The following is a 27124-nucleotide window of genomic DNA, read 5'->3' as shown; positions in this document are numbered from 1 at the left end:
CAGAGTTCAAGAAACAGGCACATTTAACATCATGTGAATCAGGCCTTCATGTTCAAATTGCAGCAAAGAAACCACTACTAAAGGACACCAATAAGAAGAGACTTGCTTGGGCCAAGAAACACGGGAAATAGACATTAGACCGGTGTAAATCTGTCCTTTGCTCTGACAATTCCAAATTAGAGAGTTTTGGTTCCAACCACCGTGTTTTTGAGAGACGTAGAGTAGGTGAATGGATGATCTCCGCATGTGTGATTCCCAACATGAAGCATGGGGCAGAAGGTGTGGGGATGCGTTGCTGGTGACACTGTCAGAGATTTATTTAGAAGGCACACTTAGCCAGCATGGCTACCACAGCATTCTGCAGCGATACCGCCATCCTTTCTGGTTTGCACTTAGTGGGACTATCATTTGTCTTTCAACAGGACAATGACCCAACACACCTTCAGGCTTGTGTAAGGGCTATTTTACCAAGAAGGAGAGTGATAGAGTGCTGCATCAGATGACCTGGCCTCCACAATCACCCGACCCCATTCGGCTGCATGGCCTTCATCAGGGAGTACAAAGAAATTATAATACTATGTCCTCTTATGAACAGCTTTTTTCAATCAGCCATGATATGAAGAGGGAGTGGTTACAGAATGTCATTTCTCTTTGCTTATTTGAGTTGTTCTTGCCATAATATGGACTTTGTCTTTTAACAAATAGGGCTAACTTATGTATACCACCCCTACCTTGTCACAATGCAACACATTAAGAATGGATGAAATTCCACAATTTAACTTAACCAGGCACACCTGGTAATTAAAATGCATTCCAGGTGAATACCTCATGAAGCTGGTTGAGAGAATGCCAAAAGTGTGCAAAGCTGTCATAAAGGCAAAGGGTGGATAAATATAAAATATATTTGTATTCGTTTAACACTTTTGGTTACTACATGATTCCACATGTATTATTTCATAGTCTGATGTCTTCACTATTATGCTACCATGTAGAAAATTGTCTAAATAAAGAAAAACCCTTGAATGAGTAAGTGTGTCCAAACCTTTGACTGGTACTGTATACAGTCTATGGCACGTGCCAAACTCATTCCACCATGGGCTGAGTGTCTGCGGGGTTTCACTCCTCCCTTATACGTGATGATGAATTATGGTCATTAATTAGAAAGGAACTCCCCTCACCTGGTTGTCTTCGTTTAAATGAAAAAACAAAAACCAGAAGACACTCGGCCCTCCATGGAATGAGTTTGACACCCCTGGTCTATAGTGTGGACTCATGACAGTCAATGGTCAACATAAACGAATGTTCTACAGTTCCTCAAATTCACTTGAATAGGATTTGTGTTGATTGGCTATGCATGCGTGCGTGCGTGTCTGTCTATGACCGAGACTTGCTTATTTTTTTGCCTACTCTCATTCGTAGGGGTGCCAAACAACAACAGCTGTCAAGCTATCGGTCAAGGTTCGCCGTAATAAACCGTTTGCTATTAGAGAGAGATGACAGATGATCTGTGTGAGACTGTGAATGAATGTGTGAGAGAGGAGGGCGGTGGAGAGGGGGATTTGTTAATGAATGTTAAATCCCTCTGGATTGGAGGGTAGGCAGAAAAGGCTAGAAACATAGATCCTGTGTATTTACCAAAAAAATACACGCACATACCTGTGCGTAAAGACTGGTGCGCATTCTCATACGGGTCGGTTGTTTATTCGAGAATAATGTAGGCTTCATCATATTGACCCTGTCAACATGAATTCATGAATTTCACAGCGACTGTGCGTCCCCTTTAAATGGCATGGCAGGTCGGCCAACACACACAGGTATCACACTGGCCAGGGCGTGGCCCCGTATACGAGAAGGCGTTTACGCATGCGTGAGCGAGAAAGTGCGTTTTAGGATGATTACTGGGGGCGAGCGAGCGAAAGAGATTATGTGGGCTGTACACAACTGTTGTTTTAATCCACAGAGCGAAGAGATTTAGCAAAAAAAAACCACGGGTTTCTCCCCTAGCAGCCATATTGTATGGACATTTGGTGGAAAAAGCAGAAGGAAAAAAACACTTTCAAGAAGAACCTTGCCAAGACTTTGAGATAGTTGATTTTTAACTCACTGGCGGTGGGATTCCGTTCATTAGCCAGCAGTCCAGCTGGTTGACGAATTTCACAGATTGGGGATCGTATATTTTTTTTAAATTAGAGAATACTATATTTACTTTTAGCTTGTTTTATTAACAGTCGGCAAGATGAAGGACCGATTGGAACAACTCAAAGCTGTAAGTGGGGTCTGGGATATGTTACACAGAGGCACCTTTTACAGAGCTAGACAGATGTTATTACCTCCGGTGCAGCATGCAAATTACAAATGGTCTGCAAAAAAAACGAGTAACTATAATTCGACACAACTATGTTTTACCTCATTATTGGTCTTATTTGGTAGTGTACAAACTAGTCAACATCCTATCTGAAGGCCTGTGGTCGACTGACGCTATTTGATTACACAATTAGTCGCCTTAATTTACAAATCAAGAGATTGCCTAAATTAGAGGCGATGCAAAGAGAATAGTGTAAGGTTGTATGAACTGGATCAATTTGGTTATGTTTTTGCGGTGTGTCTCTTGGGGACATGTTTGTGTTCTCTGCGGCAGTCAGACTGTGGGGGTTGGGTTTGAGGACAAGGTAACGGGACCACAGGTGTCATACAGTGTGTCCTTGCACGCTCAGGGGATTGGAGAATGTGGGATAAAGGTGCAACTGCATCCCGCAATTCGGGGCGTTCTTGCATGTGGGCATTCCTGCACCAACAGGAACCCCTCTTTATACGTCTATTGGCACATTTTTAAGCTATGACTCCAGTACATAGGCAGGGGCACTACAGAATAGTAGGTGGCAATGCACAATAACGTTGGATGCCAACTGCCCATAAATCCCACAGAAGAAGAGGTGAGGGTGACAATGGTAGCTAGCTATAGGTAGTACACACCAGTAGTGACCTTTGCTCCCGCCTGTCAGACACTATATTCCCGCAGTTCTGTTAACGATGGTAAGGGCAGGTATTTGGCGGGAGGGAGCGAAGGACACTGTGCTAGCTTAGCCAGCTAGTGCTAAGGAGGACTTCGATACACAGAAGGCGCAATGTGTGGGTGACACGTGTGCTAGCTAGCGAACACACAGTGTCGCTAGGACATGGTGTCGTTCCCGCCTCTCGCCTGCTGTGTACCGGAGTAGCTAGCATTTTTCCTCCAGTACACAGCAGGCGGGAGGCTGGGGAGACCGTGTGATAGCTAGCTCGTTAGCACCTGGTGTCGCTCCCGCCTGCTGTGCGAGGAGGAGGTGGGGGCGAACGGTACAGTGTCCTTAGCCCTGCTTGTTAGTCACTGTTTTCCCACAGTTCTGTTAACAATGCTGAGGGCAGGTGACTACACCGCTCGCATTGCAAAATTCATTTAGAAATCTATATTCAATTATTGCACCCACACTGCTCACGTGTGCCAACGAGCATCTGCGTTGCCAAGTGGTAACACGGACCCAAACCAGCTGCACGCGTGCAGTTCTATTCCCAAATAGAACTGACTTCTATTTCAGCCCTTGGCAACGCATATGCTCGCTGGCGTGCGCAATAATTTAATAATATATATTTATAAATGTATTTTGTGACGCGAGCGGTGTCGTCAGCCTGTAAAATAGAAGTAAGTTCTATTTCTGAAGCAGATCGCGCTGCAAGTCCTGCCTCTCCCATCTCATCATAGGTTTATAGAAGCAGGTACCCACGTGCCATCTCCTCATTGGTTATACAAACGTGGGTGACTGAAAGATGAATGAGGTCAGTGGCGGTAATGCACCTAATTTATGAAAGTTGCCAATCTCAATATAAAGTAAAGAGAAGAAAAGGCCTAGGAGGAGAGATGACTAGAAACGATTCGGTTGACCATTTTATGTGTGGATTAATTGTCGGAGTAGAGGACCTTGTGCATTTAAGGTAAAATAACAACTCAATGGTTATATCCCAGGACAAATTAGCTAGCAAGTGTAAGCTAGCTAGCTAAATTGTCATAAAGGTTTAATGCTTTTCGACCTGTCCCCAAATTAATGTAATTTGTTAAGAGTTTGTTTTGATATTTTAACCTGCGTGTCGTGATCGCGTTTGGTGTGTGGGTACAAAAGAAATGTATGCACTATGGTGCACATGTGCAGCCGGTTTGGGTTCTGTGTTAGGCAGGCAGGAGCGAATGACGCCAGCTAGCAAAGAGGACTTGGATACCCAGTGGTGCTCAAGCAGGAACCAATGGGATGTTCAAGGGTGGGATGTGCTGTCAAGTGACCTAGCTGCTTTTAGCAACACAACTGTTTACACACTAGTGTTGCTGGGAATTAGCTTGCATAAAAACACAATAGTCCGCTGGAAGCCAGAAGTTAAATCAACTTCAATTTCATTTTATTCTGTCGATTTTTTTTTTTTTTTTGTAGGCTTGGTCCTTATGCAGGAGGGCTTTGAGAAGAAAACATCTAATGGAATTAAACAGAATGTCCTAGCAACACTATTTACATGCACTAGCACTGCTTTCAATGATTTTGGGTTGTACAGTGGGAATCCAGAAGTTAAATACAATTCCATTTCAACTTATTGTGCCGGTGGGCAGGACTGTTGGTTATTATGACAAAGGGAATTTGAGACAATATCTTAAGGATTGTATTATTAACATACTTTCCAAACGTAGGTCTGCCATAAACCCATTTTCTCTCTGCTTACCTCATTCCAAAATAAAAGTCCTGCAAGTGCGCCCTATATATGGACACAAAAAAAGAGTAACTTTTATTTTGACATGAGGTAAGCAGACAGGAAGTTGGTCTACAACAGACCCATGTTTGGAAATTATTTTTAATCATACAATCCTTTAGATATTTTGTTTAAAATTCCCCCCGTTAACTTCTGTTTTCCCACAGACTACCTCAATTAGCCCGACTAACCAGTGCCTGTATATAGCCTCGCTACTGTTAGTGAAAAATATATTTTTTATGGTTGTTTTTTATTTCTTTACTTATCTATTGTTCACCTAATACCTATTTTTTTTACTTAAAAATCGCAATGTTGGTTATGGCCTGCAAGTAAGCATTTCACTAAGCTCTACACCTGTTCTATTCGGCGCACATGACAAACTTTGATTTGATTGGAGAAATCAATGCTAGTATATGTAAATACACCTTTGTTGCTAGAAGCACCTAGGCAGACATGGTTGTAGGCTATTTAATTCCCACATCTATTTATACATATGTTTCCTGTAATTAAACTGCAGGTGTAACTGACACCTATACTAATTAAGTCAGTAGCGTAATGCAAGGCCTATGATGGTGAGATTGTTCTACAACGCCGATCTCTTTCCACTATGTCTTTGGTCTTTCTACTCCTCTTGGAGTGGACCTACTAGCCTAAAACCCTTTATTGGTTATTTTAAGATATTATCTCTCTGAATAGCTTAGTTTCTAACACTAGAGAACCAGGATGTTCTGTCCTGTTGAAGAATGTAAGGTTCCCCTTTGGGTGAGGCGCTGCTGATCCAATCCAGCCGCGTCAGGATCTGTTACCATGGCCACCCCTTACTGTTGTCCAAATATTTGTCATGTTTAGTTTACCAATGCCTCTGCGCAGCAATTGACAATCTTGCAGGTACAATGGGTTTCTACTGGGAAGGGAAGTAAAGTCAAAATGGTGTGGCAGTTTTTTTTATGGGATGGCTATTTACATAAAACAAGACTGGAGGCCGTAGTAGACCTCTGCATGGTTTTCTATCTCTCTCTGCTGTTTTCCTTAATTTTAAATTGGTGGGGCTGTATTGTTGTTCATGCTCAGTGCATAATCAGACCACCTGACTGGTGCAGTAGACAGGAGAACAGACTACAACAGGAAACCGAGGATAATGTCTCTTGAGAACACCATATTATATTCGGTCTGGTTTCTGTAGTAACTAGCTTGATCTCTCCATAGATTGGCTTTTTGTTGTTGTTGTACAGCATTCTGTACTGAACTGTAGAGACCAGAGAGGGTTCAGACACGCATCCCTTGGGTACTCTGTGACACTCAAAGTACTAGGCTGTCTCTCATAGTATTGGGGAAATCCATTTGAATTCAATCACTTTTTTGAAAGCATCCCTTTTAACCTGAAACAACTTTCCGTACATGTTTGGCCATTGAAGAAGCGGTCAGAAAGTGGACTTTTTGGAACTGAATGACAAAACATTCAGGAGATAGTGTTCAAAGCTGACCCATTTTGCATACCCCAACATACCATGAGACATATGTCTTCATCACTGGAAAATATAAACTAGAGTTTTTATTTGATAACGTCTTGATTATTTTACATTTCTAAAGATTGACTTTTTAAAAATATCTTTAACATCAATTATCTAAAAATGGCCCCATCCTGCCTCGTGTCAACAGTACAGGCTGGTGGGGGAATGTTTTCTTGGCACACATAAACATGCCACTGAGTGTATGAGGTGTTAGTGTTGTGCTGCCATCGGTTGAGACGCATGCTCTTGAATACAGGGTGGGTGTCATTTCAATCATAGAAATATAAAAATATATATAAACGCAACATGCAATAAGTTACAGTTCATATGAGGAAATCAGTCAACTGAAATATTCATTAGGCCCTAATCTATGGATTTCATATGACTGGGAATACAGATATGCATCAGTTGGTCACAGGTACCCTTTTAAAATAAAAATGTAAGGGTGTGGATCAGAAAACTAGTCAGTGTCTGGTGTGACCACCATTTGCCTCATGCAGCGATGTCATTCACATAGTTGATCAGGCTGATGATTGTGGAATGTTGTTCTCCACTCCTCTTCAATGGCTGTGCGAAGTTGCTGGATATTTGGGGGGAACTGGAACACGCTGTCGTACAAGTCAATCCAGATCACCCCCAAACCGCTTTAATGGGTCATATGTCTGAGTATGCAAGCCATGGAAGAACGGACATTTTTAAGCTTCCTTGTGACATGAGGCCATGCATGATCATGCTGAAACATGAAGTGATGGTGGTGGATGAATGGTACGACAATGGCCCTCAGGGTCTTGCCACGGTATCTCTGTGCATTCAAATTGCCATCGATAAAATGCAATTCTCTTTGTTGTCCGTTGCTTATGCATGCACATACCATAACCCCACTGCCACCATGGGGCACTCTCTTCACAACGTTGATATCAGCCAATCGCTCGCCCACACAACGTCACACAAGCTGTCCTACATCTGCCCGATACAGTTGAAACAAGGATTCATCTGTGAAGAGCACACTTCTCCGGTGTGCCAGTGGCCATTGAAGGTGAGGATTTGCCCACTGAAGTCGGTTACAACGCCAAACTGCAGTCAGGTCAATACCCCGTTGAGGACAGTGAGCATGCAGATGATATTCCCTGAGAAGTTTCTGACAGTTTGCAGAAATGTTTGGGTTGTGCAAACCCACAGTTTCATCAGCTGTCTGGGTGGCTGGTCTCAGACCATCCTGCAGGTGAAGACTGTTTTGGAGGACCTTAGTGTGGTTACACATGGTCTGGGGTTATGAAGCCAGTTAAACGTACTGCCAAATTCTATCTTGACAAAGGAGAAATGCTGACTAACAGCGATGGAAACAAATGTGTGCACAGAATTTGAGAGAAAATTTTGTGCATATGGAACATTTCTGGGATCTTTTATTTCAGCTCTTGAAACATGGGACCAACACTTTACATGTTGCATTTTTATATTTTTGTTCAGTTTAATTAATATAATTAGCCTCTCCCTTCAGACCACTGCAATTTTTAATTGAAATACCGGCCACCGGTTCAACCACCTTTTCAAATATGAACTTAAATGGTTGTCTAACCGTTTTCTCTATGATTTCAATAGGTTTCCTATGGAGGCTTGGCAGTATAATTTCCCATTCAAGTCAACATTTTTCTGATGTGTGGACCCTCCAACCATCTTTGTGATACCATTTGAAAGTTGAAATGTCAATTTTAATAAATGTATCTGTCAAAACATGACACCCACCCTTAGGCGATATATACAATTTATACTGTATTAACGCGCAGGAGGCTGCTGAGGGAAGAACGGCTCAGAATAATGGCTGAAATGTAGTGAATGGAATGTCACCAAACACATGGAAACCATGTCTTTGATGTATTTGATAACAATCCACCTATTCCTCTCCAGCCATTACTATAGCCCATCCTCCCCAATTAAGGTACCACCAGCCTCCTGTGGTATACCGGGGTATTTTGAAAATACTGGTGGGAGGTGTTTGTGGGTACGTTCTATGCCACTGCTTATAACTAACTGCATGTTAAGTATAACTATCAAATCTAAGATGTGTCAAATAAATTATATCCTGCTCAGGGCTCCAGCTATGCAATTGGTTTGCTAACTTGCTATTGAAGGGACTAGATGTCAGAATCAAGCTTCTAAGTTACAGCAGAGACATTGAATTGCCTCCTGGATCAAGATTCCTGTTGCCTAAATTGTTTTGTACCTATAACATGAAAGATTGTGTGTGTGTGTGTGTGTGTGTACACAGTGGGGCAAAAAAGCTTTTAGTCAGCCACCAATTGTGCAAGTTGTCCCACTTAAAAAGATGAGAGGCCTGTAATTTTCATCATAGGTACACTTCAACTATGACAGACAAAATGAGAAAAAAAATCCAGAAAATCACATTGTAGGGACCTATTTGCAAATTATGGTGGAAAATAAGTATTTGGTCAATAACAAAAAAGTTTCTCAATACTTTGTTATATACCCTTTCTTGGCAATGACAGAGGTCAAACGTTTTCTGTAAGTCTTCACAAGGTTTTCACACACTATTGCTGGTATTTTGGCCCATTCCTCCATGCAGATCTCCTCTAGAGCAGTGATGTTTTGGGGCTGTTGCTGGGCAACACGGACTTTCAAATCCCTCCAAAGATTTTCTATGGGGTTGAGATCTGGAGACTGGCTAGGCCACTCCAGGACCTTGAAATGCTTCTTATGAAGCCAATCCTTCGTTGCCCGGGCGGTGTGTTTGGGATCATTGTCATGCTGAAAGACCCAGCCATGTTTCATCTTCAATGCCCTTGCTGATGGAAGGAGGTTTTCACTCAAAATCTCATGATACATGGCCCCATTCATTCTTTACTTTACACAGATCAGTTGTCCTGGTCCCTTTGCAGAAAAACAGCCCCAAAGCATGATGTTTCCACCCCCATGCTTCACAGTAGGTATGATGTTCTTTGGATGCAACTCAGCATTATTTGTCCTCCAAACATGACGAGTTGAGTTTTTACCAAAAAGTTCTATTTTGGTTTCATCTGACCATATGACATTCTCCCAATCTTCTTCTGGATCATCCAAATGCTCTCTAGCAAACTTCAGACGGGCCTGGACATGTACTGGCTTAAGCAGGGGGACACGTCTGGCACTGCAGGATTTTAGTCCCTGGCGCCGTAGTGTGTTACTGATGGTAGGCTTTGTTCCTTTGGTCCCAGCTCTCTGCAGGTCATTCACTAGGTTCCCCAGTGTGGTTCTGGGATTTTTGCTCACCGTTCTTGTTATCATTTTGACTCCACGGGGTGAGATCTTGCGTGGAGCCCCAGATCGAGGGAGATTATCAGTGGTCTTGTATGTCTTCCATTTCCTAAAAATTGCTCCCACAGTTGATTTCTTCAAACCAAGCTGCTTACCTATTGCAGATTCAGTCTTCCCAGCCTGGTGCATTTTCCACCATAATTTGCAAATAAATTCATAAAAAAATCCTACAATGTGATTTTCTGGATTTCTGTTCTTCTCATTTTGTCTGTCATAGTTGAAGTGTACCTATGATGAAAATTACAGGCCTCTCATCTTTTTAAATTGGAGAACTTTCACAATTGGTGGCTGACTAAATACTTTTATGCCCCACTATAACTATATATATATATATATATATATATATATATATAGTAGGGCCCCTTGTGTGTGTGGTACAGTAACTGTATAAAAATCTGGCTCCCACATTTTGGATATCACCCAACCCACCATGTCTGTATTCAAGACCATGTTGTTTCTCAGCTAATGGCAGGCACAACGCACACCTCGACATAATGTAAAATAAGGTCTAAGCTATGAAAATGATATCAACATTATGCGGTTTTTTAAAATAATTGCTGTTTAAGATGGGGGGAAAAAAGACAGAATATATTATACTTATTTTATTCCTGAAATGATAAAAGTTTGATAACCCTGTTTCTAAGCTTTAAAATGATACCTCAACTGTTTATCTTTTCCAATGATAAAGACATGGATGTCTCATGGTGAGGTATGAAAAAACTTTGAGCATCTTTAACTCTTGAATATTAAAGTTTTACTGCAATATATTAATTGCTATGCCGCAATGTTTGTTCTTCAAATTATGTGTTTTATTCAAACTGAAACCTGAAGTAAATAGCCCAGATTATCATTTTTTTTATTCAGGTATTTGCTCTCAAAATCATAGTTAAAAAAAAATGGAACATCCTATTTTGTTGTTTTCCTAAGTCCACAATGCTTAAACCACATCAGGAGACGATCTGAGATAAATCTGAGATATTTTGTTCACACCTAGCAAGAGGCTTCTCTTTAGCTGTGTTTTTGTATCGTACATGTGATGGTAGTTTGCAAAACAAATACCCACTGGATTGATGAATAATCGTGATATCATTCTGCCAGGTAAACAGGCTACTTTGTCGTTAACATGCTGGGTTTTGAGGACTCCTTTCCATCTACCAGAAGAATAAGCATCATCGCTAACAGCCACACAAAGTGCTAGACGTGCGCACCCCACACACACACAGATGGGTATTCTCATTGCCTCCACAGAATGTTTCTGGAAATATGATAAACATGGGCAAATTTGTTCCTTTAAAAAACAATATTTATTTGATTCCCAGCGAAGGTCAATACGTTTCTGAATATTGTTGAATTTTGTTTTAATGCCTGGTTTTCTTGAGGGCCCTGATTTTTCATATTTGGACCAGAATGAGGCTCTCTTCTACCTATTTGTCCTGCAGTGGTTATTCACCATCTTCATCAAATGTTTTCATAATTTATCTGCAGGTAATCACCAAAGAATGTGGGAGCCAAATGAACAGCTTTCTCACCCATGTGTTTCAGGGGACTACACTGACTGACAAGCCTGTATTACCAATTTAGTGGCTTTGGTGACATTTTATTCACTACATTTCACCCATGATTGAGCCATTCGTCCCTCAGCAGCCTCCCGTGTGGTAATACGGTATAAAAGGTATGTCACCTAAGGGTGGGTGTCATGTTTTGGCAGATAAATGTACAGTGCCTTGCAAAAGTATTCATCCCCTTGGCGGTTTCCTATTTTGTTTTATTACAACCTGTAATTTTAAATGGATTTTTATTTGGATTTCATGTAATGGACATACACAAAATAGTCCAAATTTGTGAGGTGAAATGAAAAAAAATGACATGTAAAAAAGAAAGTAAAAGGGAAAAGTGGTGTGCGCATATGTATTCACCCCCTTTGGTATGAAGCCCCTAAATAACATCTGGTGCAACCAATTACCTTCAGAAGTCACATAATTAGATTACACACAGGTGGACTTTACCTATCTGTCACATGATCTCAGTTTATATACACCTGTTCTGAAAGGCCCCAGAGTCTGCAACACCACAAAGCAAGGGGCACCATGAAGACCAAGGAGCTCTCCAAATAGGTCAGCTACAAAGTTGTGGAGAAGTACAGATCAGGGTTGGGTTATAATTATTTTTTTTTTAAACTTTGAACATCCAACGGAGCACCATTTTTAAATCCTTTATTAAAAAATGTAAAGAATTATGGCACCACAACAAACTTGCCAAGAGAGGGCCGACCACCAAAACTCACGGACCAGGCATTAATCAGAGCTGCAACAAAGAGACCAAAGATAACCCTGAAGAAGCTCCACAGCGGAGATTGGAGTGTCTGTCCATAGGACCACCTTGCCGTACACTCCACAGAGCTGGGCTTTACAGAAGAAAAAAAGTCATTGCTAAAAGAAAAAATAAGCAAACATGTTTGGTGTTTGCCAAAAGGCATGTGGGAGACTCCCCAAACATATGGAAGAATGTACTCTGGTCAGATGAGACTAAAATTTAACTTTTTGGCCATCAAGGAAAACGCTATGTCTGGCACAAACCCAACACCTCTCAACACCCTAGAACAGCATCCCTATAATGAAACATGGTGTGGAGGCAGCATCATGCTGTGGGGATGTGTTTCATTGGCAGGGACTAGAAAACTGGTCAGAATGATGGAAGGCTCTAAATACAGGGATATTTTTGAGGGAAACCTGTTTCAGTCTTCCAGAGATTTGAGACTGGGACAGAGGTTCACCTTCCAGCGGGAAGTGGCCTAGTCAAAGCCTAGACCTCAATCCAATTGAGAATCTGTGGTATGACTTAAAGATTGCTGTACACCAGCAGAACCCATCCAACTTGAAGGAGCTGGAGCAGTTTTGCCTTGAAGAATGGGTAAAACATTCCAGTGGCTAGATGTGCCAAGTTTATAGAGGCATGCACCAAGAGACTCGCAGCTGTAATTCCTGCAAAAGGTGTCTCCACAAAGTATTGACTTTGGGGGTCTGAATAGTTATGCACACTCAAGTATTTTTTTTTTTTAAAAGGTCTTATTTCTTGTTTGTTGCAATATGTTTTATTGTGAATCTTCAAAGTGGTAGGCATGTTGTGTAAATCAAATGATACAACCCTCCCTCAATCTATTTTCATTTCATGTTGTAAGGCAACAAATGAGGAAAAATGCCAAGGGGGTGAATACTTTCGCAAGCCATTGTACTAATATGGACATTTCAACCTTCAAATGGTATCACAAAGATAGTTGGAGGTCCACATTTAAGAACAATGTTGACTTGAATGGGAATATCTGTTTTTAAATGATACTATGAATCCTCCATAGGAAACCTATTGAAATATATTTTGATTTGTTTAACACTTATTTTGGTTACTACATTACATGTGTTATTTCGTAGTTTTGATGTCTTCACTATTCTACAATGTAGAAAATAGTAAAAATAAAGAAAAACCCTTGAATGAGTAGGTGTGTCTGAACTTTTGACTGGTATTGTATGTCTCGAGTTGCATGTTCAGAATCCTTTCAAGGGCAGTGGAGTCATAAATCACAGGATGAGTTAGCTACATTTGTGAGCCTGGTTGAGAAGGTTATCTAACCGACAGATGACTAAACAGAGAGATTGAGCCACCCTTGTAACCGAGGGGTCTCCGTGTTAAATTGACACACTTCATCACAAAACCAACTCTTTCACATATTTGATTCTCCCTCGTTTTTGTTGAGACTGAGTGAGTACACAGGAAGGACGAGCGCATAGTCTTATCTCACTGCCGCAGCATTACCACTGTAAGAGAGTGAGACTGTTTGTGTGTCTGTGTCTAACTAGGCATGTGAGTGTCCGTAAGTATATCTTTACATGTATAGAGCTTTTGCAAGTGTAAATCATGAGTGAATCTTTATACCCCCCTTTGTCTCATGATAAAAAATATATCCTGGTGAATTGAATTCCCCACCAAAAATCCTTATCTTGGAAGCGCTCTCCTTTCCAGTTTTATGATTTAAAAAGTACTGTATTTGGTGTGTGTCCAACCTGTATGCAGTGTGACTGACGGGAATCAGCTGACTCCGAGACCTTGAACTCAGCTGATGCATTTGTGGAATGAAGGGGGAGGGATGGACTGGGAATGAGGAGAAAAACAAGAGGTGCCACATCTTTTGTCTCGACTTTGATCTTGCTTTTTGACAAGGAACGTAAAGCACTCGGACTTTGGACTCTCGTCATACAGTAGCACTCTAAGACCAACACTGACGTTCAGTTTGACATTTGAGCTGTTAGCTGAGGGGGGAAAAAAGACAACATGCAGAGAGGTGTAGATTGAATTCTGTAATGGCATAGTTTACTCTTTTTAAATGTAAAGAGGAGATGAGACTTGAGTCAAATTTGAAGTAAAAAGAGCTTCCAGGCTACAGATAGCTAATCATGTCAAAATGAAAAGGCTAATAGCACCAGAGGCTAAACATGCTGGTGTTTTAACCCTAGTGGCTAACAGCGGCTGAAAGCATGGTGGCTAAAGAGCAAATGCCTAAAAGGCATGTTGGATTAAAGGCAAAGGCATATAGAGCAACAGCTAATAGCAAGTGATGCTTCCTGAATCACAACACTAAATAGTCATTTTGAATTACATTTACATGCATCATAACAGATGTTGGTTGACATGAAATGGATAACCCTTTTAAATTGAACAATGAGAACACTGAGTGGACTTCAGACTAATGCTAATTAGTAATAATGTCCGGTACAAAGTAGTGTTGCACGGTGTACTGGTACCAAAACGTCTCATACGATACTACCAACATCAGTTAAAAAAATAAATCTATAATTTAGCTGTGATGGCGAGCGGGGATCCTGACCCTGATGAGTCTTCTGTTTAAATTTGTATATTGGAGCAGCGAGCAATGTTGATGCATTTCATGGCCTGTTGTCATCGAGAGCACAGAATGGAGCAGGCATGCTCACAACAGTACCCGCAAAACACCAGTCTCAATGTCAACAGTGACGAGGCAACTCTGGGATGCTTGCCTTCTAGGCAGAGTTCCTCTGTCCAGTGTCTGTGTTCTTTTGTCCATCTTAATCTCTTATTTTTATTGGCCAGTCTGAGATATGGATTTTTCTTTGCAACTCTGCCTAGAAGGCCAGCATCCCGAAGTTACCTGTTGACATTGAGGCTGGTGTTTTGCGGGTACCATTTAATGAAGCTGCCAGTTGAGGTCTTGTGAGGCGTCTGTTTCTCATACTAGACACTCTAATGTACTTGTCCTCTTGTTTAGTTGTGCACCAGGGCCTCCCACTCCTCTTTCTATTGTGGTTAGAGACAGTTTGCGCTGTTCTGTGAAGGGAGTAGTACACTGCGTTGTATATACATATACATATGAGATGAATAATGTAGGGTATGTAAACATTGTATTAGGTAGCATTGTTTAAAGTGGCTAGTGATATATTTTACATTTCCCATCAATTCCCATTATTAAAGTGGCTGGAGTTGAGTCAGTGTGTTGGCAGCAGCTTTTAGCTGTGCTAACAATTGCAAAATGGGTTTCTAATGATCAATTAGCCTTTTAAAATGATAAACTTGGATTAGTAACACAACATGCCATTGGAACACAGGAGTGATGGTTGCTGATAATGGGCCTCTGTACCCCTGTGTAGATATTCGATTGAAAATCAGCCGTTTCCAGCTACAATAGTCATTTACAACATTAACAATGTCTACACTCTCTGATAAATTTGATGGTATTTTAATTGACAAGTGTTTTTTCTTTCAAAAACAAAGACATTTCTAAGTGACCCCAAACTTTTGAGTGTGTATGCATGTAATAAGTGTGTGTACATACTCTGCATGTACACAACACCTTCCTAATATTGAATTGCACCCCCTTTTGCCCTCAGAAAAGACTCAATTCGTTGTGGCATGGACTCCACAAGGTGTCGAAAGCGTTCCACAGGGACGCTGGCCCATGTTGACTCCAATGCTTCCCACTTTTGTGTCAAGTTGACTGGATGACCCTTTGGGTGATGGGCACAGGGATAGATAGACACAGGGAATTGTTGAGCGTTCAAAAAAACAGCAGTGTTGCAGTTCTTGACACACTCAAACCAGTTCTCCTGGCACCTACTACCACACCCTGTTCAAAGGCACTTAAATATTATGTCTTGCCCCCCCCCTCCCCCTTTCAGGTCAGCTGACAATACAGACATGGTGGTGTCTGTTTTACTCGTTTTGTCTGATGTTTATTCATGCAGGAGTGGTCCGCTAAAAACTGGTTCTGTTTCCTCCTCAGCCCTCCTCGCCCTTCTCAGTGTTGGTATCACCAAGCCTTGTGGTCTCTGTACTTATGCTCTCTATGCTCTCAACTACAGTTATGACGTCAGTGTACATATGCGGTTGATCCACTGTGTTTGAATACATTACGTAATCTACTCATGCTGCCTTCTGCTTTTCCTCATAGACATGCGACAATGACGATGAGGAAGTGGAAATTGCTATTGACAATGCAGCTTTTATGGATGAGTTCTTCTCTCAGGTGAGTGTTTTTGAAATGGGGTGTGTGTGTGTGTGTGTGTGTGTGTGTGTGTGTGTGTGTGTAACAATTTTGTTCACTCTGTTTCAGATCGAGGACATCAGGAACAGTATTGATAAGATTGATGAGAATGTCTCTGAAGTCAAGAAGCTCTACTCAGTCATACTGTCTGCCCCCACATCAGACCAGAGTAAAACATACTGCCTCTGCTACTCTCTATGAACCCCCCCCCCATCTTTTCTACCTTTTGCCTGTTACTGTCAGTGTGTCTGTTTTCATTTGTGTTTTTTCCTCCAGAAACGCAGGATGACTTGGAGGCTGTCACCAACGACATCAAGAAGATGGCTAACAACGCCCGCAACAAACTCAAAAGTAAGACCCTCACACATGATACGAATCACAGACAGACTAAATGCTGATTGGTTAATTCGGGTATGGGTGAATACTGATTGGTGAATCATGTTGATTGGTTCTCAGCCATCGAGAGGAATCTGGAGTCTGAGGAAGAGGAGAGGATTTCAGCCGACATGCGGATACGCAAATCACAGGTCAGCTTCCGAAAATTCTCCCCTAACCCTTTATGTAACCCGGTGCCTAACCGTCAATGTTACCATAGAAATGAATAAATATTGGATTGTTATAGCTTGTGGCCCCTGTCTGTTTCATGTCCTCCCAGCATGCAGTGCTGTCCAGGAAGTTTGTAGACGTGATGACCAAGTACAACGAGGCCCAGCTGGACTTCAGGGAGAGGAGTAAAGGACGCATCCAGAGACAACTAGAGATCAGTGAGTTACCCACAGCCTTACACACTGTTTTATATACACACAAGTGGACCATAACCTCATGTATGTACTAAAATGATCCTCTGTTTCTCAGCTGGCAAAGCTACGACAGACGAGGAGCTTGAAGAGATGTTAGAGGGTGGAAACTCTGCCGTTTTCACTTCAGGGGTAAGAAATTGTGTGTGTGTGTGTGCGCATGCGAGTGCGTGTACTAAGGGTCTCCTTTCTTTAGATCATGGACTCTGGGATCTCGAAGCAGGCTCTCAGTGAGATCGAGGCGCGACACAAAGACATTGTGCGTCTGGAGAGCAGCATCAAAGAGCTACATGACATGTTCGTGGACATCGCCATGCTAGTGGAGAGCCAGGTACACTCCTCCTCTGTCTCAGCCATCTATTCAGTCATCCATCCATCATTATCTCAGATCTCTACCCTACATTTGAACCCCACTGTGTCTAACGTTGTTTTCTCCTGTTCGCTCCCTCTGTCTGTCAACCGTGCTGTTTTTACCTTCTCTTTCCCAGTGACCTCTCCCTTTCTCCTGTTCGCTCCCTCTTTGTCTGTCAACCGTGCTGTTTTTACCTTCTCTTTCCCAGTGACCTCTCCCTTTCTCCTGTTCGCTCCCTCTTTGTCTGTCAACCGTGCTGTTTTTACCTTCTCTTTCCCAGTGACCTCTCCCTTTCTCCTGTTCGCTCCCTCTTTGTCTGTCAACCGTGCTGTTTTTACCTTCTCTTTCCCAGTGACCTCTCCCTTTCTCCTGTTTGCTCCCTCTTTGTCTGTCAACCGTGCTGTTTTTACCTTCTCTTTGTTCCTTCCCCCGCTTCTTCTGCTGTGCTTTCCTTTCCCCATGTTTTGGGACAGAGTTCCCCTGGTTTCTGTGGCCATCTCTCTCCCTCCCATAACTCATTCATCTTCAGTGCGAGTCTCCATTCTCAGTAAGTCACATTTAACGTAGCCACATTGGAATCGACACAACCCCATACTGTATAGTCACCACAGCTACATATACTCTATGTAACCACATGTATCTTGTTGGTTATCCTATGCTGTCTGAGGGGAAGTTGTGTGCAAGGTAAGCATCTTACCACTTCCTAACATATTCCTCTTTGTGACGTTGTTTTTTGTCTGATTCTCTCTGTTACCATGGAGTTGAATAGATACTAATGCTTTCTTATTGTTTTTTTCTATGTCTGTATACTCACGGTGTGGGTTTTGTTTGTTTCAGGGTGACATTGTAAACAATATAGAAGCTCAAGTGTGTAAAGCGCAGGACCACATAGCAGTGGCTAAGACTGAGACCAAAAAAGCCATCAGGTACCAGAGCAAAGCACGCAAGGTACTGCACTCCATCCAACACCCTGATATGAATCATCAAGTACACCCGTTAACCTGAATCTACTGAGGTAACTGTCCCTGTTTCTAGGAAGCTTCTGTACAGTATGCAGCAATTTCTGAAGCACATCAACATTTTCACACACCTTCACATTAGTAAACCACGTGCACTCTAAGGACCGTATACACTCCCCTCACACACTGTTGATCACACACACACCACCGTAAAACAATCTACGTTTGTCGTCTTTTCTGCTTTTCTCTGCACCCGTCTCTTTCTGTCACTTCCTCTGCAAATCTCTTTCCTACAATGTCCTGCCCTCTGCCAGGGTGGAATGATTGAAAGGATTGAGAGCAACATGGACCAATCGGTGGGCTTCGTGGAGCGGGCGGTAGCTGACACTAAGAAAGCCGCCAAGTTTCAGCAGGAGGCCCGTCGTGTGAGTGGCAATGAAAAGGCCCAAGTCCCACCCCCTGGCCTTTCCTCCTGCTCCGTTGACCAGCATCTATTGGGCTGGCACCCTGGTACCCAACGATCCCCATCCCAAACCTCGAACCCTCCTTCTCCAGATCTGGACCAATATCCCTCAACAGAGGACACACACACACACCTCTTTCTCCTTCTCTCTCTTCATTTTCCACTTCCTTTCTAGCTTTCTAGTTTTATTTAACTAGTTAAGTCCGTTAAGAACACTCTTATTTACAATGACGGTCACCCTGGCCAAACCCTAATGATGCTGGGCCAATTGTGCGCTTAGCTACCTTACCTAATCACGGCCGGTTGTGTGATACAGCCTAGAATCGAGCCAGGGTCTGTAGTGACGCCTCTAGCACTGAGATGCAGTACCTCAAATTGCTGCGCCACTCGGGAGCCCTTGATTTGGTGGTTGACTGTAGATTTGCGTGTTTTTTTGGTCACTTTATGTAACATTTTGCTCTGAGTCATGCATGCATGTATGTTTTAGGATGTTTAAAAATGTTTAAAGATGTTTGTTGTTGCTTTGTCCTTTTCAATTGTTATTAAGGTTGTTGCCCACAATAAATGGTCTTCATAGCAGACACTTAATTGTTCCCCACAGAAAATGGTGATAATAGTGGCAGTTCTGGTTATCGTGCTGGCCATAGTGGCTCTGATTATTGGGTTGTCGGTGGGATTGAAGGAGAAATGAGACGTGTGCGAATAAGAGTTGTGTAAAGGGTGAGTAAAGTTGGAGGGACTCTGAAGTGTTAGTGGGTGTAGTGGGATCTGGAACTTTGGCAACGTTTTACATTTTCCTTGCCTTCGGCTGTGTGTGTGTGTGAAGGTGGTAAAATGTGTATGTGTTCATGCTCCTTGGCCTGTTTATGGGGTGCGTTTGGACCATCTCTGGGTACTGCATGTCTTATCAGGTGTTCCTGCTAAGCATAACACAAGTGCTCTTGTTGCCTTTGTTAAGGCCTGGGTCCATAGAAATTACATTATTTAGCTCTATGGCCTGGTCACTGATTGGCACAGTGTGTGTCCGTCTCAATGGTGTCCTTGGGCTGTGTGGGATTGTATATGTGGGTTTCAGTTTCTCATTGGGGTCTTTGGGCTGTGTAGTGTGTCCTGTTTGACTATACATGTGATGATGATTCACTGTTATGATGGACGGGATCTTCATTTGCTGTCAATCACTGACCCGTATCGGACAATAAAAGCTCTGCATACTCTGCATCAAAGAGCCTCCATTGGTCAGAATGACCTGATGATGGCTGACAGTGCATGATATTCCCGCCCATCATGTTAAGAGCTTCATTTCCCTCAGTACCTCTGTCTAACACCATCTCATTTGTTACCGTAAATACTGATGTATTTGTTCTCCCCTTTTTTTCTCCCCCTCTGTAGAAGACAATCATTATAGCAGTGGTCTGTGCTGTGCTCGCTCTCATCATCCTCGCCATCATCCTATCACAGACAGTAGGGTAATAGAGGGACCACGCCCCCTAACCTCACCCTCTTCATTCATCTTCATCACTCAATTTTGCCCTCCTCCAGCTGTGAAGCCAAAGAGGGGGATGAAGACTTAACCTATCCCTTCCCTTGCCCTTGGACACTCCCCCTCTCTTACTGTAACTATAGAAAAAGGCCCAGCCAGTGGGACTTCCTAGTTGGAGCAGGCTGGTGTTCCCCTTGGGGTGGCTGAGAGGATGAGCACCAGGTGGGAAAGAAACAAGGGGACCAAAGCTGAGACTGGTTATTAGCCCCTGATAAAGCTCAACAAAAAAAGGGAATCTGAAGAGGTGGAAGTCTTCACCCTCACACACACAACTAAATGGACACCGTGCAACATTTCATTTAAATTCTCTGAAATGCTTTCTATTTTTCCAATAATGTTAATAATTTGATTGATCTTGATCTGCACTTAAGGGAACCTGACACTCCTTTCCCCATTACAAAAACCTAATGACCCCCGCCACCACCCTTGCCTTGTTGTCTTGCCATTCTGAACCTGCAAGCTGAAAAGTAGCCTCCTCCAGCCCACAGAGGAATGGTGCATTGTTAAACTCCCCTATGATTCTTGTATTGAGGGACACGAGTGGATTTCACTTCAGTCTATGTGAAATCAATGACTCTGTCCATGTTTGATGCCACTTGAATAGTTTTAAAAAATTCTTAAAGCACACCTTACCTCTTGAGCGTTTGGGAGAGATCTTCGTCGAACATCTGATTTGCTTCTTATGCCTTCCTTTACAATCTGTCCAATCAAATTCATTTCATGCACCCCACACCTCAGATGCGGTAGCCAATGACGAGGCTCTAAATGGGCCATTGAGGGTCTGGAAATTTCAAGCTGAACATTTTAAATGTAATCTTCACTGTAGTATTATGATGGATTCCAGAGATTTTAATGAAGGAATAAAATATTTCGTTTTTTAATGGTTTGGTTGAGACTGCTTTGTTTTTCTATGTTCTGTGAATTATGCTGCTGAAATTTGCGCTGTGCAATACTGAGTTAGCAGACATGGCGTGTGTGAGGGAATCTTGTTTGACTAAGTGCATGTGTTTCTCTGAAGAAATGTGTATTTATGGTGATAGGTAATTATCAATCTCATGTATTGTAATACAGCAAGTGGCGAATGAGATCTCTTACGGCAATGGCTGCACCTAGAGCAGGGATCATCAACTAGAATTAGCTGTGGTCTGTTTTTCTTGAGTGGTTGGTCATGGAGCAGTAACATTTGTAGACTTCAAATAGAATACAAGAAGCCCAAACAGGTTATTTTTTCTCTGAACATTGGGTGCCAAATAAAATCACCCGCAGGCCAAATTTGGCCAGGGAGCTAGTTGGGGAACCCTAACCTAGAGTCTGGGTTAAAGGTACCGTGAAGTCAAATTACATTTGATTTGTCACATACACATGGTTAGCAGATGTTAATACGAGTGTAGCGAAATGCTTGTGCTTCTAGTTCCGACAATGCAGTAATAACCAACGAGTAATCTAACCTAACAATTTCACAACAACCACCTTATACACACAAGTGTAAAGGAATGAAGAATATGTACATAAAAATATATGAATGAGTGAAGGTACAGAACGGCATAGGCAAGATGCAGTAGATGGTATCGGGTACAGTATATACATATGAAATGAGTCATGTAGGGTATGTAAACATATGAAGTGGCATTGTTTAAAGTGGCTAGTGATACATTTTTCATACATTTTTACATTATTAAAGTGGCTGGAGTTGAGTCAGTATGTTGGCAGCAGCCACGCAATGTTAGTGGTGGCTGTTAAACAGTCTGATGGCCTTGAGATAGAAGCTGTTTTTCAGTCTCTCGGTCCCTGCTTTGATGCACCTGTACTGACCTCTCCTTCTGGATGATGGCGGGGTGAACAGGCAGTGGCTCGGGTGGTTGATCTTTATGGCCTTTCTGTGACATTGGTGGTGTAGGTGTCCTGGAGGGCAGGTAGTTTGCCCCCGGTGATGTGTTGTGCAGACCTCCCTACCCTCTGGAGAGCCTTACGGTTGTAGGCGGAGCAGTTGCCGTACCAGGCGGTGATACAGCCTGACAGGATGCTCTTGATTGTACATCTGTAAAAGTTTGAGTGCTTTTGGTGACCAGCTTAAGCGTGACTTTTGGTGACAGCCTCCTGAGGTTGAAGAGGCGCTGCTGCGCCTTCTTCACCACGCTGTCTGTGTGAGTGGACCAATTCAGTTTGTCCGTGATGTGTACGCCGAGGAACTTAACTCACTACCCTCTACTGTCCCGTCTATGTGGATAGGGGGGTGCTCCCTCTGCTGTTTCCTGAAGTCCACAATCCTCTCCTTTGTTTTGTTGAGTGTGAGGTTATTTTCCTGACACCACACTCCGAGGGCCCTCACCTCCTCCCTGTAGGCCGTCTCCTCGTTGTTGGTAATCAAGCCTACCATTGTAGTGTCGTCTGAAAACTCGATGATTGAGTTGGAGGCGTGCATGGCCATGCAGTCGTGGGTGAACAGGGAGTGCAGGACAGGGCTCGGAACGCACCCTTGTGATGCCCCAGTGTTGAGGATCAGCGGGGTGGAGATGTTGTTACCTACCCTCACCACCTGGGGGAGGTCCGTCAGGAAGTCCAGTAGCACAAGGCGAGGTCGAGACCCAGGGTCTTGAGCTTGATGATGAGTTTGAAGGGTACTATGGTGTTAAATGCTGAGCTGTAGTCGATGAACAGCATTCTCACATAGGTATTCCTCTTGTCCAGATGGGTTAGGGCAGTGCAGTTGCGATTGCGTCGTCTGTGGACCTATTGGGGGCGGTAAGCAAATTGTAGTGGGTCTAGGGTGTTCGGTAGGGTGGAGGTGATATGGTTCTTGACTAGTCTCTCAAAGCACTTCATGATTACGGAAGTGAGTGCTACGGGGCGGTAGTCGTTTAGCTCAGTTACCTTAGTTTTCTTGGGTACAGGAACAATGGTGGCCCTCTTGAAGCATGTGGGAACAGCAGACTGGGATAAGGATTGATTGAATATGTCCGTAAACACCAGCCAGCCAGCTGGTCTGCGCATGCTCTGAGGAAGCGGCTGGGGATGCTGTCTGGGCCTGCAGCCTTGCGAGGGTTAGCACGTTTAAATGTTTTACTCACGTCGGCTGCAGTAAAGGAGAGTCGGCAGGTTTTGGTAGCGGGCCGCGTCAGTGGCACTGTATTGTCCTCAAAGCGAGCAAAGAAGTTTAGTCTGCCTGGGAGCAAGACATCCTGGTCTGCGACGGGGCTGGTTTTCTTTTTGTAATCCGTGATTGACTGTACACCCTGCCACATACCTCTTGTGTCTGAGCCGTTGAATTGCGACTCTACTTTGTCTCTATACTGACGCTTAGCTGGTTTGATTGCCTTGCAGAGGGAATAGCTACACTGTTTGTATTCGGTCATGTTTCCGGTCACCTTGCTCAGATTAAAACCAGTGGTTCGCGCTTTCAGTTTCGCGCGAATGCTATCATCAATCCACGGTTTCTGGTTTGGGAATGTTTTAATAGTTGCTGTGGGTACGACATGTCCGATGCACTTGCTAATAAACTCGCTCACCGACTCAGCGTATTTGTCAATGTTTGACGCAATGCGGAACATATCCCAGTCCACGTGATTGAAGCAATCAAGAGCAGGTATGTGTGTGTCTCTCTCTCTCTCTGTCTCACACACACACACACACACACACACACACACACACACACACACACACACACACACACACACACACACACACACACACACACACACACACACACACACACACACACAAAAACAGGCCATACTGACCCAGACACACCCTCCCCCCTGCTCTCCCATGTTAACATGGTCCTTCGTATATCATCCTCCTATGGGTTACTGTCTCCTTCCATTGGAGTTTTGATGAGATGTTTACAGTCCTATCTACCTTGTTTTGCACAATGTCTATTACTGATGATAAAATTTCACATTTTCAAAATGATACACTACCGGTCAAAAGTTTTAGAACACCTACTCATTCAAGGGTTTTACTTTATTTTTGTGTTGTAGAATAATAGTGAAGACATGTATTAACCAAAGAAGTGTTAAACAAACCTAAATATATTTTATATTTGAGAATCTTATAATAGCCAGCCTTTGCCTTGACAGCTTTGCACACTCTTGGCATTCTCTCAACCAGCTTCACCTGGAATGCTTTTCCAACAGTCTTGAAGGAGTTCCCACATATGCTGAGCACTTGTTGGCTGCTTTTCCTTCACTCTGTGGTCAGACTCATCCCAAACCATCTCAATTTGGTTGAGGTCGGGTGATTGTGGAGGCCAGGTCATCTGATGCAGCACTCTATCACTCCTTCTTGGTAAAATATCCCTTACACAAGCCTGAAGGTGTGTTGGGTCATTGTCCTGTTGAAAAACAAATTATAGTCCCGCTAAGCCCAAACCAGATGGGATGGCGTATTGCTGCAGAATGCTGTGGTAGCCATGCTGGTTAAGTGTCCCTTGACACTAAATTCTAAATAAATCGCAGACCGTGTCACCAGCAAAGCACCCCCACACCATAACACCTCCTCCATGCTTAACGGTGGGAAATACACATGCGGAGATCATCCATTCACCCACACCGCGTCTCACAAAGACACTGCGATTGGAGCCAAAAATCTCCAATTTGGACTCCAGACCAAAGGACAAATTTCCACCAGTCTAATGTCCATTGCTTGTGTTTCTTGGCCCAAGCAAGTCTCTTCTTATTAGTATCCTGTAGTAGTGGTTTCTTTGCAGCAATTTGACCACGAAAGCCTGATTCATACAGTCTCCTCTGAACAGTTGATGTTGAGATGTGTCTGTTAATTGAACTCGGTGAAGCATTTATTTGGGCTGCAATTTGAGGCTTGTAACTCTAATGAACTTATCCTCTGCAGCAGAGGTAACTCTGGGTCTTCCATTCCTGTGGCGGTCCTCATGAGAGCCAGTTGAATCATAGTGCTTGATGGTTTTTAGACTGCACTTGAAGAAACTTTCAAAGTTCTAGAAATGTTCCACATTGACTGACCTTTGTGTTAGTAATGATGGACTGTCATTTCTCTTTGCTTATTTGAGAAAACGGGGGGTATACAGAAGGTACCAAGTATGGCTACCTTCTGTATATCCCCCTAACTTGTCACAACACAACTGATTGGCTCAAACGAATTAAGGAAAGAAATTCCACAAATGAACTTTTTAAGAAGGCACACCTGTTAATTGAAATGCATTCCAGGTGACTACCTCGTGAAGCTGGTTGAGAGAATGACAAGAGTGTGCAAAACTGTCATCAAGGCAAAGTGTGGCTATTTGAAGAATCTCAAATATAAAATATATTTGTTTAACACTTTTTTTGGTTACTACATGATTCCATAAGTGTTATTTCACAGTTTTGATGTCTTCACTATTATTCTACAATGTAGAAAATAGTCAAAATAAAGATAAACCCTTTAATGAGTAGGTGTTCTCAAACTTTTGACCGGTAGTGCATACTGTAGTTTGTACATAACGAATTTGTTAAATACTTTAAGTGTTTTTGGTTAAGTCCAATAGGGACCAGCAATCCGTTCTGTTATATTTTAACTGTGCTATGATGGGTTCCTATCCTCTTTTTTTTTGTTTCTCACTTCTTTTGCTCTGTTGTTTTTTTTAAATCTACAGAAGAAGATGATGATCACATTGTGCTGTGCCATTATCGGGATCGTTGGGTTTTCCTATTTGTATAGTTTCTTCTCATAGAGGTTTACAACAGGTAAAGGACACACATGGTTATTATCCATCTAGCATCATTTAGATTATGGTCCACATGACTATCAATGGAAAATTCATCGATGTAAGTCGCTCTGGATAAGAGCGTCTGCTAAATGACTTAAATGTAATGTAAATGAAAACTCTGTTTCCACTTTTTTTTCATTATATTTTTCCTTTCCCTTGCTTTCAGATGAATAGAAGAATGGCCTGCGTTTCCCATAGAAACTTTTTGACTGGTGTCTGTTTCTTCCTTATTACTCGAAATCGAAAAATAAATGTAAAAATAACCTTTACTTAACTCCGCCTCCCATGCTCCCTGACCTGGTTCTCTCTGTCCTCTTGCTGTAGTAAAATGTCTTATTGTTTTTTAAATGTGTATTTATTTAGCTCACTGCTTCAATTTCTCATTCAGATGACATAGGGTCAGTGTGATATTCCATCCTAGGACTCAAATGAAAATCCCTAGACCTATGAACTGAGATTTACGCCCCTGGCCATGACAGTAGGACCATTGTAGGAGTATCATCTGTATGCAAAATATGTTGGGGGTATATTTTGTTAAAGGAATCAATGATGCAATTAAAGGTATCAATGAAATATGTGCATAATAAAATATGGATTATATATTTTAGCACCAAATTCCAAGTTATAAATACAATTATAGCCGTGATTCATCGTCAAAATCCTTAATTTCCCCAGGCATGTCTTTTATTGAATGTGTATTTGTTTCGTAAGGTTGTATGTTGTTGTCAGTCATACAATTTTTCACGGTATGCTGTGTCATGTATTGTGCTGAATTGTTAGTGATGGTATTTTCGGTGATGAGGGGTTTCGTCAGTGTGGTTGTGGGTCAGCCTGGTAAAACCTGTTACGTAATAAAATATTGTGTGTGCATCGTATTAGTGCGCCTCTTGTCTTTGTCTTTGATTCTCTCTTTGTACTCATCTGAAATAATATGGCTTTTTTTCCGTTGGCAGGTGCTATTCAGACGAGTTGAATGGGACAACTATTGTCCCCTTGTCCTTCAATCAATCAGTCTTTACTGGGAGTCTTCAGTCTCAATATAGTCCGAGTCCGATATGATTGGTTTATGTACGTAAATTGTTCCCCATACTGGTCTGATGATAGGCTCTTTTGTTGACCCAATTTGGACACTCCAGCGAATA

General features: G+C 42.5%; 1 protein-coding gene across 11 annotated transcripts; it reads left to right on the top strand.

Annotated features, from left to right (window-relative positions):
• Nucleotides 1–1846: 1846 nt before the first annotated feature.
• On the top strand, nucleotides 1847–26857 carry stx3a (syntaxin 3A). Of its 11 annotated transcripts, none has more exons than XM_046295539.1 (11): nucleotides 1852–2266; nucleotides 16060–16134; nucleotides 16222–16321; nucleotides 16429–16503; nucleotides 16609–16679; nucleotides 16808–16916; nucleotides 17008–17081; nucleotides 17146–17280; nucleotides 18575–18685; nucleotides 25869–25959; nucleotides 26149–26857. In XM_046295539.1, the coding sequence occupies exons 1-10, from the start codon at nucleotides 2237–2239 to the stop codon at nucleotides 25944–25946; spliced, it is 858 nt and encodes a 285-aa protein (XP_046151495.1). In that variant the 5' UTR covers nucleotides 1852–2236; the 3' UTR covers nucleotides 25947–25959; nucleotides 26149–26857. The 11 variants fall into 11 exon arrangements, 10 of the variants coding, with proteins under 10 accessions (XP_046151492.1, XP_046151491.1, XP_046151490.1 ...); XM_046295537.1 differs by lacking the exons at nucleotides 18575–18685; nucleotides 25869–25959; nucleotides 26149–26857 and adding exons at nucleotides 18139–18249; nucleotides 19325–19443; nucleotides 20113–21144 and having other exon boundaries at nucleotides 1862–2266; XR_006831444.1 differs by lacking the exons at nucleotides 18575–18685; nucleotides 25869–25959; nucleotides 26149–26857 and adding exons at nucleotides 18139–18249; nucleotides 19325–19356 and having other exon boundaries at nucleotides 1850–2266; nucleotides 17146–17985.
• Nucleotides 26858–27124: the final 267 nt, after the last annotated feature.

This window comes from Oncorhynchus gorbuscha, linkage group LG13 (assembly GCF_021184085.1).
Source record: "Oncorhynchus gorbuscha isolate QuinsamMale2020 ecotype Even-year linkage group LG13, OgorEven_v1.0, whole genome shotgun sequence".
NCBI lineage: Eukaryota > Metazoa > Chordata > Actinopteri > Salmoniformes > Salmonidae > Oncorhynchus > Oncorhynchus gorbuscha.
The sequence above is the reverse complement of the archived record's forward strand: the minus strand, read 5'-3'. Positions and strand labels throughout refer to the sequence as shown.